Genomic DNA, 17542 nt, shown 5'->3' with positions numbered 1-17542 from the left:
CTTGATCAAATGTGTGAAATAAGTTTGTGTGTGTGTGTGAAATAATGATGTCATGCAGATAGAGATAAAAGTGTATGTGGAGTAGCAGGTAAAGTAAATGTATGCATTTATCTTAAAAGTTAAATCTTTTTGTGAGCAGTCAGCTGGTTTTGATGTCTTCATTTCTTTTGTGCTATAGAACAAATTGTTGACAAATAAGAGAATGTGATGAAATCCTTCCTTTATGTTCTATATTGTAAAATAAATACTCAACAAAAGCTTGCCCATTTTGAATACGTATATTGGCAATTATTTATACAACAAATCCAAAAGACGTTTTTAACTTCTGTCCTATCTCATGCTCCATTTCATGTCATGAGGGATTAGTTGTCTTTAATTTATCTTAATCTGGGACTCTGGACATTTATCTTCAACATTATCTCTCTATGTGCATGTCATTGGTATAGAGAAATTGGTCATCTGTAATCTGTAGCACTACATTGCCACGCTTCACAATGTTGTAAACTTTTACTGTATTTAAAAGTAAACTCTGATTTTAATCTTTTTAACAAGTAAAGAAAAAAACAACCACCAAACCATGAAATAACCCTAACACTTATAATGGACCCTACATTTGTGTACTCTTAAATTTATCTTCATGTTTTTATCTCAAGGTATCTTTATCTTAATATTTAGAAATGACTGTTTGGGCATACGATATAAACAGATAAGACTGACTTCTCTCTTAAGTGTAACAATGTAGTATTTCTGCTTGTTCCTAAATCTATTTTAGATGCATGGGTACAACAGTTTTTCAATAATACCGATCACTGGAAATAATCAGAGTAACATCTCAGAGTATCATATAGATTTTTTGTTTTGAAGAGTCTGTCTAGTTTCTTCTGGGGACTCTTGAAAGTGATCTGACAGTGTCTGACTTCCCATGTTGAAATAATCATAAGTAAATAGTGTGTATTCATGTTTGGTCTTCTCTTCTACACTTACCTTTTGTATTTATGTACTAGAATTTTTTTTTTAGTGAAAGACCAATTTGAAAATATATAATTTTTCTTTGTGTAGGACATAGACATGCACTATGAACCTACGGACACTGCTGCGATGGCTCGTACTTCCAATCTCAATGAAGAACTTGGGCAGGTAGAAAAAAAATTACTGGTTCTAGCTTCATGTGGTTTTCCAATTAAATTATTAAAATAATGTGAGGATTTATTTCAAATAACTTACATTCTTGCCTTAGTCTTTGCATATTTCTATTCATCTTGCTGGATATTTGTAAAAACACTTTGCAATGTATGGGAGTTAAATTTTTGAAACCAGTATTAAGTGAACAAACACTACTTTATGTATCAACGTGCGTGTGGTAAACACAGAAGTTTGAAGTGTATCATTAAAGTTACAAAATCAGAGGAATTCTGAGCATTATGGCTGTCTGTAGTACAAAAATTTAGTCTCTGTTTATACACTGTGGTAGTGGGCATCTTCAGGAATATATTTCTTCTATTCCTGCAACTTGGCATTCCTGAACTGTTGGGTTCTTACTACTGTTTTGGCTTTAAGAAGATATTTCTGTGTCAAAAAGATACGTTTAGAAATGCATATATTTCTTTTACTATTTTGCTTTCTGTCAAAAATTGAGTATTTTACTAGCAAGGCCATTGGTGTTCGCTATTTTCTTGCATTTCAGCAATACGTAGAGCGAGGGAAAGTTAAGTATATCACCATGTGCTGAAGCAGGCTTAAGCTTCCTGACATCGGAGTTGATGGATGCATTTGGAAATGAGTACTGTGCATCTGCCATGTTTATGTACAGATTTGGGTTTTTTTTCTATAAACTATGACGTTTGCAGAACTGGTGAAAATACTTGGTGGGTTGATAGTAGTGAATTATGCTAGATATGTAAATAACTGCTGAACGTTAACATATAATTAATTAATTTTATCATTCATTTAGGTCAAATACATATTTTCTGACAAAACGGGTACCCTGACATGCAACGTCATGCAATTTAAGAAGTGTACTGTAGCAGGAGTTGCTTATGGGTAGGTATTTATCTGTGTGCCTTTCTTTTCCTCTGCCTCTCCATATGTACCCATGCATTAATACTACAGTTAAAATAAACTTAGACCTGGCAATATCTACAACTAGGAGTCAGTATCTTTGTGACTATAAAATGTTACTTACAAAAGGTATCATCACTTCAGTCATGACATCCCTTATTTGCAAAGAGGAATAAAAATAACGTTTAGATACCAAAGGCTTACTGCTGTAACACAACTTCAGTGCACATGGTTTTGCTATTGTTCAGTCTGTTTAATGTTGTTATTGGAAAAGAAGTCTTCCTTCATACTTGCAAAAACTCGTGCTGTTGTCCATGCTTCATATTTTGTGTAGGTACATGATCTTCAACTAAACAATATGCAGGATGAACAAAAATTTGAATTACAGTGCTGTAGCATGAACTACAATACTGTAGCCACCATACAAGTGCCTTTTATGAATAGTTAGTGGTATAACTCCAAATACCAATTTATATTAAGAACTCTCTCCAAATAAATGCAAACAAAGCATTTTACTATTTCTTTGTCAGCGGTTGCAGCCAGCTCCTTCAGCACAGTTCATAAAAGCCTCAAACTTCCAAGATGGTTTACTTAAGAAAAAAAAATAAAATCATTAGAGCAATAAATAGAGCAGAAGCACCTACATTGTAATTGTGTGTGGTGTACCGGTATGTTAGATGCTGGGCCTGGGCTGATCTCGGAGCATTCAGTAGCAGATAATTAGACACCTCTAGAACTGCATAGAGAGCAGGCAGGCGTCGTGAAATTTAACTGTTGGGCTTGTGCTAACGGTGATGATTTGGCTTTTGTGCCTTTATCATTTGGATCCCTTTGAAAACCCTAATTTTCAGGAGTCTAATCTGGGCTTTCTGTTTTGAAAAAACTACAATCCTTAATGCATTAACCATCCTGATTTTTTTTTAATTAATATGTGTAATAAATTACAGTTCTAACCTGGGTATTTCGGATATGTATATACGTGTGTGTGTGTATATCTATATTGGGCTCAATTTCAACCACATCAGCTAATTTTGTGACTTAAGGATCTTTGTATAGCAGTTTTTTAAGACAAAAAATTACATCAATGCTAATGGCACTTAAAAGCAGTATTTGATACTAGATTTATTATGTATCTTCATCTGAAGTTGGTATAGGACAAATTCTAAAATTTCTCCTGTATGAAACCTTGGTGTGAATGTATTTTTTAGAAATGACCAGGTTTTTCATGTTATACTTTCCAGCTCCCATCCACCCATTTTGAAAAGACATAGGCCTGTTTTCTGATTAGCATCACGGTTTAGAAAGCAGAGCTCCTTTTTAACAGCGAACAGCCATTACAGCATCTGTCATAGCTACTCAGACAGCAGAGTCACTCTGTCTTTCTGTATTGGTGCAAATAAGAAGTTGGGAACAAAGAAAACAGTAAAACTGACTGTTCCATCTCTCCCATGCCTCTTCTTTCTAAGTGTTATAAATTGTGGTATATTTAAACATCTGTCATCATAGGGCAGAGTCCTTCATGTGCTACGGCTAGCTTTGTTCATCAGCATTTCGTGAACTCAGCCAGACAAGCTGCATTAGTATGGCTTCAGATAATTTAAAAACCAAATTTTGTTTAATGAGAAACCAACAATGTATATATACTGAAATATAAAGTAAGATTTGTGAAGAGGGCAAATGCCTTTATGTCTGCTGGTATAAGTTAGTAAATAGACAGGCTTTCAATTGAAAAAAAAAAGCATTTCTAGTTTATGAAGCTTCAAGATAAACATTACAGTATTTTTCTTGTTATCTAGCACTAGCAAAATACTCTGTTGAAATAACTTTAAAACTTTTTTTAATAATTTAGTTTCATTATCTAACTTCTTTTTTTATACATGATCAGATTTTTTAGCCTTTGTGATTCTTTTTTCCTCTCCCTGTTTCTGTTCTTCCCTTACTTCTTGTGCAGCCATTGCCCTGAGCCTGAGGATTATAGTGTTCCTTCAGATGATTGGTAAGCCCTAAAAATCATTTAGTATGTGGTGTTTTGTTGAAGATCCAAGCTTAAAACCAGTGAGCAAGATCTTTAGAAACAGAGCTATGTGTGAGATGTTATACTCAAAAGTTATTTTTGCTTCAAATTGCTGCAGGCTGACAGTCTTATGCAAATTTATGTCATCAGAATTCAATGGCAATAGGTTGTATACTCTGGAATGGAATAGCTAAGAGGATCACTGAGGTGTAGTAATGTTGTTCTGCTGACTATCCGGTACAATTCGGAACTGCTTATTGGAGAGAAAGTTTTGTCATTTACTAAGGTAGTTGGTATTACAGTAACTTTGATGACATGTTTCTACTGATACTTAGGTTAGTAATAACCTCTAACATGTTTGAAAAACGTCCATATACGAGACTGAAAAATATGTAATAAGTTATCGTAAATATTTTACTTCCTACAGATAGTTTTAGAATATTAGCACTACCTAGTTCTTAACTGAAAATGAGATTAAAGCACCCAAATACACTTGGGGTCACTATTAATCTCTTAACAGGGACCTCAGGAGACTTAAATCCTGGCTTCCTTTCTGCTGCTGTCTTCATGATGCCTTCATCATCATACTTTTTAAACTAAATAGTTGCAATACCATTCAAAGTAAGCTCAGATAGATCAGGGAAAAGATGTCATTTACAGTCTTTGAATTATTACTATCATATTTGTTGAAAGTCACGGCAAGATATGTCACACAACTGCAATATGTTGTCATCTTATGTTTTAAAAGTTTGAAGGAAAAAGCTTCCTTTGCTAAAAAGAATCAACAATTCTTTAGATTAAAAAAAAAAAAAACTGACAAATCCTACCCACATACACACAAAAAGTGGCACACATGCACACCCCAAAATCTTACCTGGCATGAATATGATGTAGCAGCAAGGTGCTTCTTACAGAGACATACAAGTGTGCTTAACTGTGTGAGTGGTTTTATTAAAATAATGCAATGCTTAACATGAAATTAACCATGCTTATAAGACATTTATGAAATAAGACTGGTTTTGACTAATACACATCAAAATCTTTATAAGCACGTCTGAAATGGATAAACTGATGCCTGAATAGTAGTTAAAAAAAAAACCCAAACTGTACTTCCCTTTTATAAGTGATGAACATCTTGTAAATACTTATGAAATAAGATACTTAAGAAATTTTTTTGTGTGTAAATCTGCTGTCATTAATAGAATCTGTTTATGACAGTAACATTTCTTGTCCTAAAATGACTGAATTCTAAATCTGTTAAATCTTTTTTTCTTCTTCTTCTTTTTTTGCATTGGAAAGAATTGCCTTCCAGTTTGACAACATACACCTGCAAATATTTTTCCTTTTTCTAGCACCGAGAATCTGGAAAATATCTTGAAGTCTTTGTCAGAAAGCTTTAAGCAAACAAAACGTAAACCTTAAACTCTCAACAAGTTTAATGTATCTGAAGTTATGAACATTTGATGCTTCATGATCTCTATGCTTTCCATTTAAAAAAAAAAGTCTTGGTGAATGAGGATGCTTTTAATTTCTTACTTTAATAATAGGTTTTTAGAAAAACTAGTCCTTGAGTGGCTGTATAGAGGAGGTACTGCCATTTTATATTCCCCCATGGTAGTGCAGGTCTAAAACAGGTCACTTGGCTTTCATAGAGAATCTTTAGACTGCATGTATATAGCTCTAACTTAAATCTCCAAATGTGTTCACTCTCTTGTAAGATGATGTCATTCAAAGCAAGATCCAAAGTAAATGAAAAAATACTTTCCTCCAACTGGGTTCACTTTTCAGCAGTGTTTTGTTTCACTGAGATTAAAACTCAGTGTTGTCTTAGTACTCAACTCAAAAGCTAAGATTGTCTTAGTACTCAACAGTCAGCTGCAGTAACAAGTCTTCCTAGAAGTATCTATATTTTTGAGCTCTCAGCTTCAGCCAGAAGATTTGTGCAATTTGAGAGATCTTAGTGTATGACTATTTCTCCAGAACCATCTCCACCTTGCATGTCTGCAGTCACTACTTCACCAGTGTTGCTGTGTCTTCTTTATCTAGGTTCCTTTTTCATCATAATAGAAAACAAACGCTCTCGTGCAGACTTCACTGATGTCTGAACACAGTTTGCTTACCTCTTTTAGATACCAGACTTCCTTTTCTGCAAGCATTTGCATACCTATTCCAAAACTGCGGATTTGTCAATGAAATATGATCTCTTCAGTCATATCTTTTTCTGATCCCTTGTATAATCTCATTCTAGATAGAGATCAGAAGACAAGAAGCCAGTCTTACATTGTAGTTTTATTTTTACTTCATCCTGCATTATCTGAAGTCAGCAGAAAAACTTCCCTGGTTTTAAGTGTATTTACATAAATCAAGATTTCTTAAAATAAGATAAAATTTGGACATATGAAACAAGTACCTTTTCACTACTTTTCTCACAGTATGATTGCAGCCTTTATTGTAACAGCTACAAACCAAAATTTGTGTTTCACCTTAGCACAGTAGTGTGGATGATTTGTATATGAATTGTTAAGAATATGCTAATGGTGATCTCTTTTCCTACTTAATTATTTCTAGGCAGGGCTTACAAAATGGAGAAGATAAAACATTTAGTGACTCATCATTACTGGAGAATCTTCAAAGCAATCATGTAAGTTACATAGAAACAATTACCATTGTTTGTGAAATCAAACCATTGATTTCAGTAAGCCAAAAGATGATGTCCTCTGAAGGAAAATGAATTACATATTTACACAAAATCAGCATGCCCTTCTGAATTATAATTGTTTGTTGCTGATACATGTTAATTGGATCCAGCCTCCCCCCCCACTTTTTTTTTTTTTTTGATGGGATGATTCAGATGTTATGAGTATAAAATGCGTTCTTCATTCTGTGGGTGATTTAACATTAGTCCTGCTGTTCATATGATGTCATGACATTCATCAAAGCTTTCGGGATCAGTACAGTTAACTTACTATCCTGACATAACTTGGTATTTCTGTGCCTAGGCTTCGACAGGAGTCAGGAGTTAACCATATACGTTGTTTTTGTGTACATACTTCTATGAGGTTAGATCATCAGCTCAGATGATGAAATGAAACAGGCATTCTAGAGGCTGGTATTTGCCCCAGAAAGACAATACCACAGACAGTTAATGGCTTAGTTTCTGATTTGACTAAGAAACAATACCATCATTACCACTTTTTGTTTGTCATTTGTACAAGAGATGTTTTTGCCTAGTCACAACCAAGAATACCTGTCTTAAATAGTGTAACTGTTTGTTCTTTCCTTAAATGTTGTCTCCCTGGGAGAATAATTTCAGGGTAACTGGCAGACAGTGAAGCATTTTGTTCCTACAGATGGGGCAAGCTTAAATGCTAGGCACACAAGTGCAACTCTCAAGCATATCTAAAGCAGAGGGGGCTCTTAAACTTACCTGCACAGGCCATTTTTATTTTCAGTAACATATACTGCTTGGAAGAGGCATCATCCTGTTACTGCTGTTCTCTAGAGAATCCTTGGCGTGCAAATCATTGAATCTTGAAAATTTTCTGGTAGATACGTAGTATTAAGTATATATAATATGAGCATACAAGATACAAAAGTGCATTTGCATACATCTTCAAGTTAAAAATTCAGGCACATATTCAAAGAGAGGTTTCACCACTGTATGTTAAGTGAATTCAGAAATACTTTGGAAAAGAATCTGTAGTTCAGCCTTCTGAATACGACTAAGAGGATCTGCTGTCCCTCAGTGGAAGAGGACAGGTACCTGCTCCCATTAGTGTTTCTGCACTGTGGAGTTAAAATTTTCAAAGACTGTTGTATTTTGTAGAGTAATTGTAAAAAAAAAAACTCAGCTGAAGTAGCAGCTGCTTTGAGCTTATTTAGGGGGCATGCTGGGGTTTCTTTTGAGCAACCATTCATGAGTCAGTTCCTTTTCAGCTGTACGAATAAGGCTTTTAGCTGTATTTGTCAAAAACAGTCAACTATTTTGCTTATATACACTCTTCCTCTGTTTTGGTTAAATCATCTAAAATTGTTTCAGCTTTGTCAACAGGGTTGCCTGAGACATTCATGTAAATGTCGTCCCTTTAAAAGCTGTCTGCCTGACTTTGCATCATTTTCCATGTGATTTTCGGGTTCAGTTGCTACATCTTAGAATCATAGAATCGTTTAGGTTGGAAAAGATTTTTAAGATCGAGTTCATACTTCTAAAGGTTCTTCAGTGTTGTCAAATACAGTATTAAACAAAAGTAATGTAAAAGGGAGTATTTTTAGTAAAAATGACAACAATGAGACTTCAACATAGAGACTTCAATGGAGTCTTACCTTACAGCATTCAGACTTACCTTCTCTATAAAATGCTTATTTGAATTATTCTGTGTTTCTGATTACCTGCCTGTGATTGTTATGATAGCAAATGCCACTAAATTCTATCTATATAGCTGGTACCGAAGTATAGCAGCTAAAAGTTATTCTGCATCTGAAATTAGTGTACAGATAATATCTGTTTTGTTCAGTTGTGATAGTTTTTAAAGAACAGAAGAAAAATGTTTCATTAAATGCTTCTTGACTGTTCTTTGTCTGTATCTATTATTACATTTCAGTTAGCTGTTGCTTAAAGGATTAATCACACTCTGACGTATTTTTTTTTAGCCAACTGCACCTATAATATGTGAGTTCTTGACAATGATGGCAGTGTGTCATACAGCAGTTCCAGAAAGAGAAGGTGATAAAATTATATATCAAGCAGCATCTCCAGGTGAGACTTGAGTAACTGCATGAACATACAACAAACAAACTTTATTCAAAGTTTATTGTTTTTTGAAGTATCTTTCAAAATTAAACAAGAAAACATATCACTCAAAAAAAGAATTGGTGTCAGCTAAAATCAGTTTTGTCAAAAAAAGGATTTAGACTTCTCTAATTTGCTTTAGAAAATACATATGAATGTCCTGTGGATTATGTAAGGGCAAAGGAGTGATTAACCATACAACACTCCTAAGGTGTTAGTTACATTGCTGTGGAAGTCTGAAGGAACTGTTCAAATGCAAATAGAAATCAAACCAAGAGTCAAACTGATGTCCTTGTTTGTGAACCTATTCTGTACTTGGTAACCATGGTATTGCTTTAGAACAGAAACTGTGTTTGTAATCAAAAATGAAAAAGAAATGCTTTTAATAGGATAAAAGTTCTGATAAACTGTACTAGAGAGTGAGCAAAGATTATAGTGCGGAAGGTCTGGTTCAAGCCTACTGTGGTTCATAGACAATTTTTAAATTCAGGAAATTATGAAGCAAGGCAAAATGATTACAATTTGCTTAGCTCTGCTGAGCTAATGTATTATAACAGGTTAGGATGGGAGAATGACACAAAGTGCAGAGTCTCCAGCCTTTGTCTTCCCTGTCTGCCCCAGCTCCTAGGTGTCTCTCTCTGAATTCTGTCCTTCAAGAACTAGAAGACAAGGGCAGAGGTAGGATAATAATTAAAGCTAGCCAGGCCATGACAATGTTTTATTGGGCATTGCAAACAAATTCTGTTCTGACATCCTGAGCCATTTCATTTGGAGAGAACTGATGGCTGTGGGAGACTGGGTTGCTGCTTGAAATGTTTCCTGAATGTAGGCATTGAAGTCATCTATTATTTACAGGAATGACTTAACCATTCTTCTCTTCTAAAACAGAACTTAGACAAAAAGAAATGTACCTTGTCTAGCACCTCACTGAGGAAGGTGCTTGCCTAGGTGCTTTGAAGAGATGTTCTTGTTACTGAGCTGAGACATGTTCCTTTTGAGGACTTTCTCTGAACTGTAAACTAATTTCATCAGTTTTAACAGGAGAAACAGTTCTTTCCAGCACCACATCTAATCTTAAAATCTATAAAGGAAGAAGGAAGTCAGAAGTAGAAAAGCTTGGACTATGTCCATTAAGTTGGGGTAAACTAACAGTTTTCTGGTATGTCTGTAAAATAAATACTTGACTTGCTGCAGATGAAGGAGCATTGGTCAGAGCAGCCAGGCATCTTCGTTTTGTGTTCACTGGAAGGACACCTGACTCAGTAATCATAGAGTCTGTAAGTACATTGGAGTAACATTATAATTTGCTGTATTTACTCCTGCTGTATTCAATTATTTCTGAATAACTGCATCATGGTACATATCTATGGAGATGTTCGGTTGGGTTTGGGCCTTTTGAGGGTTTTTTTGCATTAATTCCCACTTTTTTTTTTTTTTTTTTTTTTTTTTTTTTTCCAATTGTTCAGTTGGGACAGGAAGAAAGATATGAACTCCTAAATGTCCTGGAATTTACAAGGTAAACAGCATGTTGTTCACTTAATGTCTTTTTGTGAAAATACTTTGTTAATTTTTCTTGCGGATAAAAATGTTTGCGTTTTTTATATTTATACAGGCAAAATATGCAGGTTGTGTAGCTTTTATCTCTGTGATACGTGATCGTACTAGAGGGAAAGCAGTGTACATGATTAAGATCACACTTCTGGTTTTATTGGAAAACACGTTGAGGCATGTGTTTTTTCCTGTTGTCTCCTTCTTGGCTAACATTTTTCACTTTTGCTTTTGCACAAAGATAGAAAAAAAACCTTGATCTCAAAACTTAAAAAAATAATGTGAAAAGACAGTATGGGAATGTACTTGAACTTTTAAATGTATTTCTGAAAGCCCTGGCACCATGTGATTTTACTATAAAAACTTCATTCTTTGGGTGCAGGGGGAGAGATTCAAATAAGTGTTATACATAACTTGTGTTTGCCTTGACTGATAGAATGAAATTTTGCATTTGACCTTAAATACACTTGCAGAATTATGACTTGTTTAAATACACTAGACTGAAGCCCATTCTCTTCTGAGTAGCATCACTAGAGTGCTGGCCAGTTAGATTTCTTGGAAACTGAGTTTATAACATGCTTAGCTTTCAGTAAAGATTTTCTGTCAAAGCTATTGAAGTTGCAAAGGTTCCCATAAGAAATCTGGATGCAGTTTCACTTGTTATGTGTATCTGCTTAAATTGTATCCATGTATGCTGTCTGTGTTCTAAGTGTTCATGTAGGCCCGATGCTTGCTTTAGCACAAAATGGGGAAGGGATTTGTATGTAGGGGAAGCTTTTTTCTTTCTTCCCCTCTTCCTTTCTTTCCCTTTTAGAATGATTACTTGTAATTAGACCTGCAGAAATTTATCATTGTTTTTCTTCCTGTCCTATTATGTTTCCCTTTAACTTAGGTAAAGAAGCAAAAAGATCAAAAAAAATAAAAATCCAAGACAGTACTGGAGAGATGGGCTGAAAATGTATAGGCTGGGTGAAATGATGGAAGTAGTTGCCTATAGTTATAAGAATAGCGTTAATACTATGAAACATAAAGTAAGATCATCACACTAAAAAAAACCAAATGGAGCAGAAAGGAATAGGTGTAGCTTTTAATGTCTTTTAATGACTGCTTGCAATTAATGTTTTTATATATTTTAGAGGACATACTTGAAATTTTTCAGATTTATGCCATGGTTTCATTTTTCTGTAGGCACCACTTTCACTTTCTGTTCTGAAAAGTTAGCAAGTATGCAGCACAAAGCGCATTGGGTTTAGTTTGACATCTGTGAAAGTTTATACTGCATTCCTGGAGTAGCAGTGAAGCATTCCTTCTTTGTTTCTGGTTTTGATCTTTGTCTTGATTTCATAGATCTTTTTAAACTTCTGACAGTCTAAAATTGTACTTTAAACAGTGATACTTTATGGAGTAAGGAGACTTGTTTTTAAATCTTATCCTTTGGAGGATTAAGGTTTTTGGTGGATACCAGTTTGCCTAACAACGTTATTAAGTTCCAGTTTTATAGCTGAATTTGTTCTTACTCTGTAATATTCAGCTTTGCTTGGAACTGATTTGTTGGAAGCACTAGAGGTCACCCTTGTTCCACAGCAAGAGAAATTTTGGCTCCAAAACATAACACCATAGGTAGGCGTAGGAGCATGTACCTTCAGGGCAGTAATATGTGGTGATTAAACTATTTCCAGGTGTTCCAATTTTTTCTCAGAAAAAATACAAACTAATTCCTTGCCACCCATCCAGTACAAGCCAAAAAAGACTCTCTACAAGTAGAGTGCAACAGTGTCAAAATTTGATAGGGTAGTCTTTCGGAGAAGTATGTTACAGAAGTGAAAGTTGTAAGGATGCTTGGTAGAGTTGTCTTTTATGGTATTCTCTTCTTACAGTTATTATAGCTGTGCCTGTGAGAAGAGAAGTAGCACACTTACACAATATGCTAATTATACTTTGTTCATAGCAAGGAAGTAGCTCTCAGTCTTAACTGGCAGGTGAGCATACTGAAAGCAACTGATAATCCTTAGCCAGCTGATAGTTACTCCTAAAAGGTAGTGTTATTCTCTGTGGAGCAAATAGTGTCTTAATAACTTGTGCTGAGTTTAGGTTGCCTCCAGTAGATACTCAGCTCAGATGCCACGACTGCTGTGGTATCCTTAAGCTCAAGGAAGTTCAGACCCTCTGCTGTTCAGGGCTCCCCATACTGTCAGGGAAAGAATTAGGTGGTGGTGTTCCTGTTCTTGTGTTCACTCACCTGAAAGTGTAACAAATAGAAAAACTGCAGCTGTCTCTTGGGAGCCAAAACCAGCTCCTAGGGTATCTCTGCAGCACAAGGAAAGTAAGGCACTATGTCAGTTAAGAATCCAGATGCAAAGTGTCTTATGCTTACTGTCATCCCTGTGCTGACTACCTGCACTGTCTTTTCATCTGGGCCACTTGCTTAGATGAGCATGATTTTGGGTGTGTGATTCCTTGTTTCAGTAAGCATAAGTGATATCCACTCTCAGTGCACAAATCAGTGCACCTCAGTCTTTGCATCAACGTGTCGTTTCTAGCAGTGCTACTGAATGAGGTTTTGACTTGTATCTGCTTACTTCTTAGAGGAATGAATTGAATATTAGCACCAGAATTAATTTCACTGGCAAGTGTTGAGTATAGATGTAGTAATAATAGGTGAGTATCTGGAGTATGTACCATCTATTGATTTAGTGACCAGTTTTCATCCGTATCCCTGGGGCATACTTCCACATTCTAGCAGATTCTGCCTCTGTGATAGTTACAGAGTAAAGTTTCTTGTCTAAAACCTAAATATTTTTGATATAGAATGCCAGTGTATTTACCTGAAATACAGCAGTATCTTGACTAGTCCCCTGTCTGATGAGTTTTATGAATAATCCACATTGTGTTGGCTGTTGTATTGGGCAGACATAAGTCCCCCTTCTACAGCATTTGAGACCTTATCTCTATTATTCAAAGAGGTCCAGAATATACTGATCCTGTTTTGTGACTGAAAACTGATACTTCTAAATGTAGAACCATGAGTAGCTGACAGAGGAGGTACCAAAACCTCTGTAGTAGTGTTTGTTTTCTGTGGTTGTGTGCTTACACTTGGAAGAAATTTTTGTCTTAAACCTGAGACAGATTTTAAAGTAACAGAGAGCCCATCAAGAACTATTTCTGGAAGCAGCAAATCTTGTGACTGGTGGAATTCTTTCTGTCCTCCTAAGATGCTTCTGTCCATCTGTAACGCCATGGCAACCCCATGGGAATTACGAGCTATTCTGCCTCCTTGTCACTGCCCAAAGGGTTTCCTGGCCCACAGGTGTATAGTAGATCACAACGGTGGGTTTGCAGGATTCCATAGCACACAAGGAGATGGAGGCTTTGTTTTCTAAATTATTACAGATTAGTACAAATTACTATTAATAAAGCAAGTATTCTCGTGAATAATAAGGTAAGTACATTTATGTTTTAATAGTAGCAGCAACTATGTATTTCCATATATTACAAGTTGCTACTAAAATACTACTAGTGAAGAAATACACTTACAATGTTAACTACGTGTGCATGCACACAGAAATACACACACATACACATACATATATATTTTTGTGTTACTCAAAATAGTATTGGTACGGTGTTCACCAAACTGCTCCCAGGAGTGGGGCCTCAAAGTCAATGATAGACAAAGTCTGATTTTGAAGAGTGAGAGTCAGTAGTCAGCCAAGAGTTCTCGGTGATGGTCAAATAACTTGTCTAGGTCTCAGAGAAAAATTCATGCAGGGGTGGCTCTCAGAGAGAAGCTCCATTTAGGGTAAAAGCAAGCGATTTTCATATGGCAGAGACACCACCACCTGGAGCAGTCAATAGATGCTGCTGATTTCCAGGTTTCATCTGGGACAGCCAGTAGATGATGGTGTTTTCTTTTCTGTCAGACCAGTTTTGATTTTTCCAGACTGTTTTCCTGTTCCTTAGCTAGAACAGCCAATAGCAGTTGCCAATTCCTACTTTGTCAGGTTGTTTTCTCTGTTTTCTAGACTTTTTTTGTACAATATTTGTACAATAATGCTATTTGATGGGATCCAGTTCCAACAGGAAACAAAACTGTGAAAGTTTTGTTCACTCCCTTCTCTTCTGTGTATTTTACTGTGAACTGTTGCATGAGAAACGTGTTTTGTTCCCTGAATAGTTTCTGCAGATTTATTTAAAAAGTTGAAGTTTTAAAGAATTATGGTATGTATACATGTTTTGACTGGGTGTGATGTAGAATTTAAAGCATGCTTGTTGGAGGACCTCAAAGGCAAGACAGAAAGCAGAGAGTGACAGTCTTCTCCATGATTTCCTCCAATTCCTACCTCGGTCATGAGGGCAAAAAGGAAAAAATACTGTATTGCATCAATAACTGAGAACCAGAGAGTAGTTAAAATGAGACGAGCCCCTTTCCAATTCTTAGCGTACGTCAAACTTCGGGTGGTGAATGCACCTCTGGGATGACAGCAATAGGACTGCAGCATAGTACAGCGTATGAGAGAGACTAGCTGGGAAGGAGGAAAAAGCTGAAACGGTCCGTGATGCACTGCCTCTTTATGATATTGGTCACAAGTGCTTTGTGCTTTAAGATGCTTTTTTGTGATGAGTAAACAGTATTCAGAGGAAGGTAAAGATTCTCAAATTCATTTTTACAGGAAGAAGGCCTACAGAAGTATGCACAGAAAAACAGCACTCACTCTAATTATTAGACAGTAAAACTGTTTTTCCATCCCAGTCAGCTGAGAACATAATTCAGAATAGATAGTCCTAACTTCTTTTCCTTTGTCTTATATAAAGATGTATATTGATATTCTTAGGTAAAATGCTGGTAAATATTTATACTTACGAACCACCTTATATAGGGCATTTATTTTTTTTTCAGCACTAGGAAGAGAATGTCAGTGATAGTTCGCACACCATCGGGAAAGTTAAGACTCTACTGCAAAGGAGCTGTGAGTGTTATTCTGTTTTCACTGTATCAAAGAACATGTGCTACCAACACAAATACAAAAGTAAAAGGTGGTTTATAACTGCAGTCAAAACGTTAAAAATGTGAGAGAAGGAATGCTGATGACTTTTTCAGTGTACATCATTTTACTGTGTAAGCTGTTTGATGTGATGCACTAGTTAATGTCTTTTTTTACTAACTGTCCATGGGGGTATAACAGATCTGTTCATCCTGTTCTTTGTACTGGACTAATACCTTTATGCTTCTTATTCATTGCTTTCTTCTGTACTCCAAGAAAATGGTTGAATGTATGGCTTAATCTATTAGTTACTTGCTGGAGTAGCTAAGTATGAATCACGTGGTAGAAATAGTAATCTGTCATAAGTGACTAGATGGAAATTTTAACCTACCATTGACATTATGCCAGAAGTAAATTTTCCTGAACACAGGATCTATGGGAAGGTATCTTAATCATAATGTACCTGGAGTGGCAGAGTTGCTCATTAGTTTTTGTTCTGTATGTTAAGTCAAGTTTGAGGGGGAGGGAGATGCAAATCCCTTTCCCGAATGGTTTAAAAAAACCCCAAAAAATAATGAAGTTGATGGAATATAAATGTCAATTCTATATCTTTTCTAGTGGAGAGAAGAAGCTGTTGTTAATATTCTGTTTATCAAGCTGCCTACAAAAAGCTGAGAATGGCAGTTTTGCAACACTAATTTTACCTTGTGGGCTCAGTATTAAAGAGAAAACCGGCATTTTAGGAGATAAAAAAAATTCATGTTGCAAGCCAAAGGGGGATGCAGTGCTTTTCAAAATGAAGGGAGATAACAGCAAAACATGTAGAAGAGAAAAACTGCATTGTAGCAGAATTTGTAAATTTAGAGAATCTGAGGATTTGGAATGTCCTTTTTTCCTTTCTCTGAAGTAAAATCACTTCTAGTCACCTTTTTTATGCTGAAATTAACTAATGTGCTACATACTTTTCTTCAGTCTTCCTACATGATTTGTGTTGTCTACACTGAAAAACTCATTTTTCTATTAAACTGCTCTGAGTTCTTTTTATTTGTTTTGTAGGATACTGTAATTTATGACCGTCTTGCTGAAAGTTCAAAATATAAAGAAATCACCTTAAAACATCTAGAGCAGTTTGCTACAGAAGGTGGGTGATGATATTCAATATAAAACTAAATACAAAAATCAATTACTGCTCCACTTTTCAGCTTTGCAGTTTTATGTTGCTGTAATGTTTTATTCACGTTAAATCTGAGAATTACATTTTAGCAATTCCTCCTAAAAAAGACCATCTACACAATGGAGTCTTTTAAACAAAATGAATTTTTCCAGAGAGCAAACACATTGCACATTGTTTGTTTCTGTGAAGATTTCATTTCTCATGGTCACTTTTATGTCTACGCACAATGAATGCTGTAGGGATGGCACACAGGAAGAAGTAGCCGTAGTGAAGAAGCTTGGAAATTATTAGTGTGGTACTTTTAAGGTAGCTTTATGCTATATTATTTCTGTCACCAGTCACAATAAGGGGAACTGCCAGCACTAGCTTTTCATATGATGTTGTTTTGGCATCTCTGTTGTTTTATCACTTCTACAAAGCAGTTGCTAATGATGGGGAACCCCTCCATGAGGGTTCATGAATTAAGAACAGCAAGTAAAATTTGAAAGACTCTGAAATTAAGATGATTGATACAAACAGCCAGTTAGCTATTAGTAATAGTGGATTCCACAGTACAAGTGTGAGCAGGAGGCATCTGCTTTCATGTATGTTCTTCTAGACAGTTCCTAGATCTTCCATGCCTTGCCCTCTTTCTGGTATCTTAGTAAAAGATTATAGAATTGTACTGTGAAGTATCACAGTGGTTTAATTTATCGATGAGTTGGGAGAGAGTAGTTGGAAGGAGAATTATAGTAGTGTGGGAAACTGAAATGCAGGGTTTTTTAATACACTGTTACTAGAACATTAAAATTATTTTTTAATGTGTCTTAAGAAATAAGCTTACACTGGAAAGCAAACTTTATTAAAATATTTTCCTTCTAAAATACAATCCTTACCTTTTGGTAACTGATGTCTGGCCAAATCATCTTGTATAAGGAAAGGTCCTTTTTCTGTCTGTTAATACTTACGACTTCTCTAATTTTTCTCTTTTGGTTTAT

General features: G+C 35.6%; 1 protein-coding gene across 4 annotated transcripts in view; it reads left to right on the top strand.

Annotated features, from left to right (window-relative positions):
• Positions 1-17542, top strand: part of ATP8A1 (ATPase phospholipid transporting 8A1) — a 117310-nt gene that overhangs the window by 37539 nt on the left and 62229 nt on the right. For 3 of the 4 annotated variants that reach the window (XM_055794538.1, XM_055794537.1, XM_055794540.1), the window contains 9 exons: positions 1060-1137; positions 1952-2040; positions 4010-4054; positions 6641-6713; positions 8723-8828; positions 10056-10138; positions 10328-10377; positions 15307-15376; positions 16448-16532. In XM_055794538.1, the coding sequence (XP_055650513.1) occupies positions 1060-1137; positions 1952-2040; positions 4010-4054; positions 6641-6713; positions 8723-8828; positions 10056-10138; positions 10328-10377; positions 15307-15376; positions 16448-16532 (679 nt within the window). The remainder of the gene's footprint in view (positions 1-1059; positions 1138-1951; positions 2041-4009; positions 4055-6640; positions 6714-8722; positions 8829-10055; positions 10139-10327; positions 10378-15306; positions 15377-16447; positions 16533-17542) is intronic. The other variant, XM_055794539.1, reaches the window with a different exon arrangement.

This window comes from Falco peregrinus, chromosome 2 (assembly GCF_023634155.1).
Source record: "Falco peregrinus isolate bFalPer1 chromosome 2, bFalPer1.pri, whole genome shotgun sequence".
NCBI classification, from domain to species: Eukaryota; Metazoa; Chordata; class Aves; order Falconiformes; family Falconidae; genus Falco; species Falco peregrinus.
Note: the sequence above shows the minus strand (reverse complement) of the source record. Positions and strands in the feature narration are given on the sequence as shown.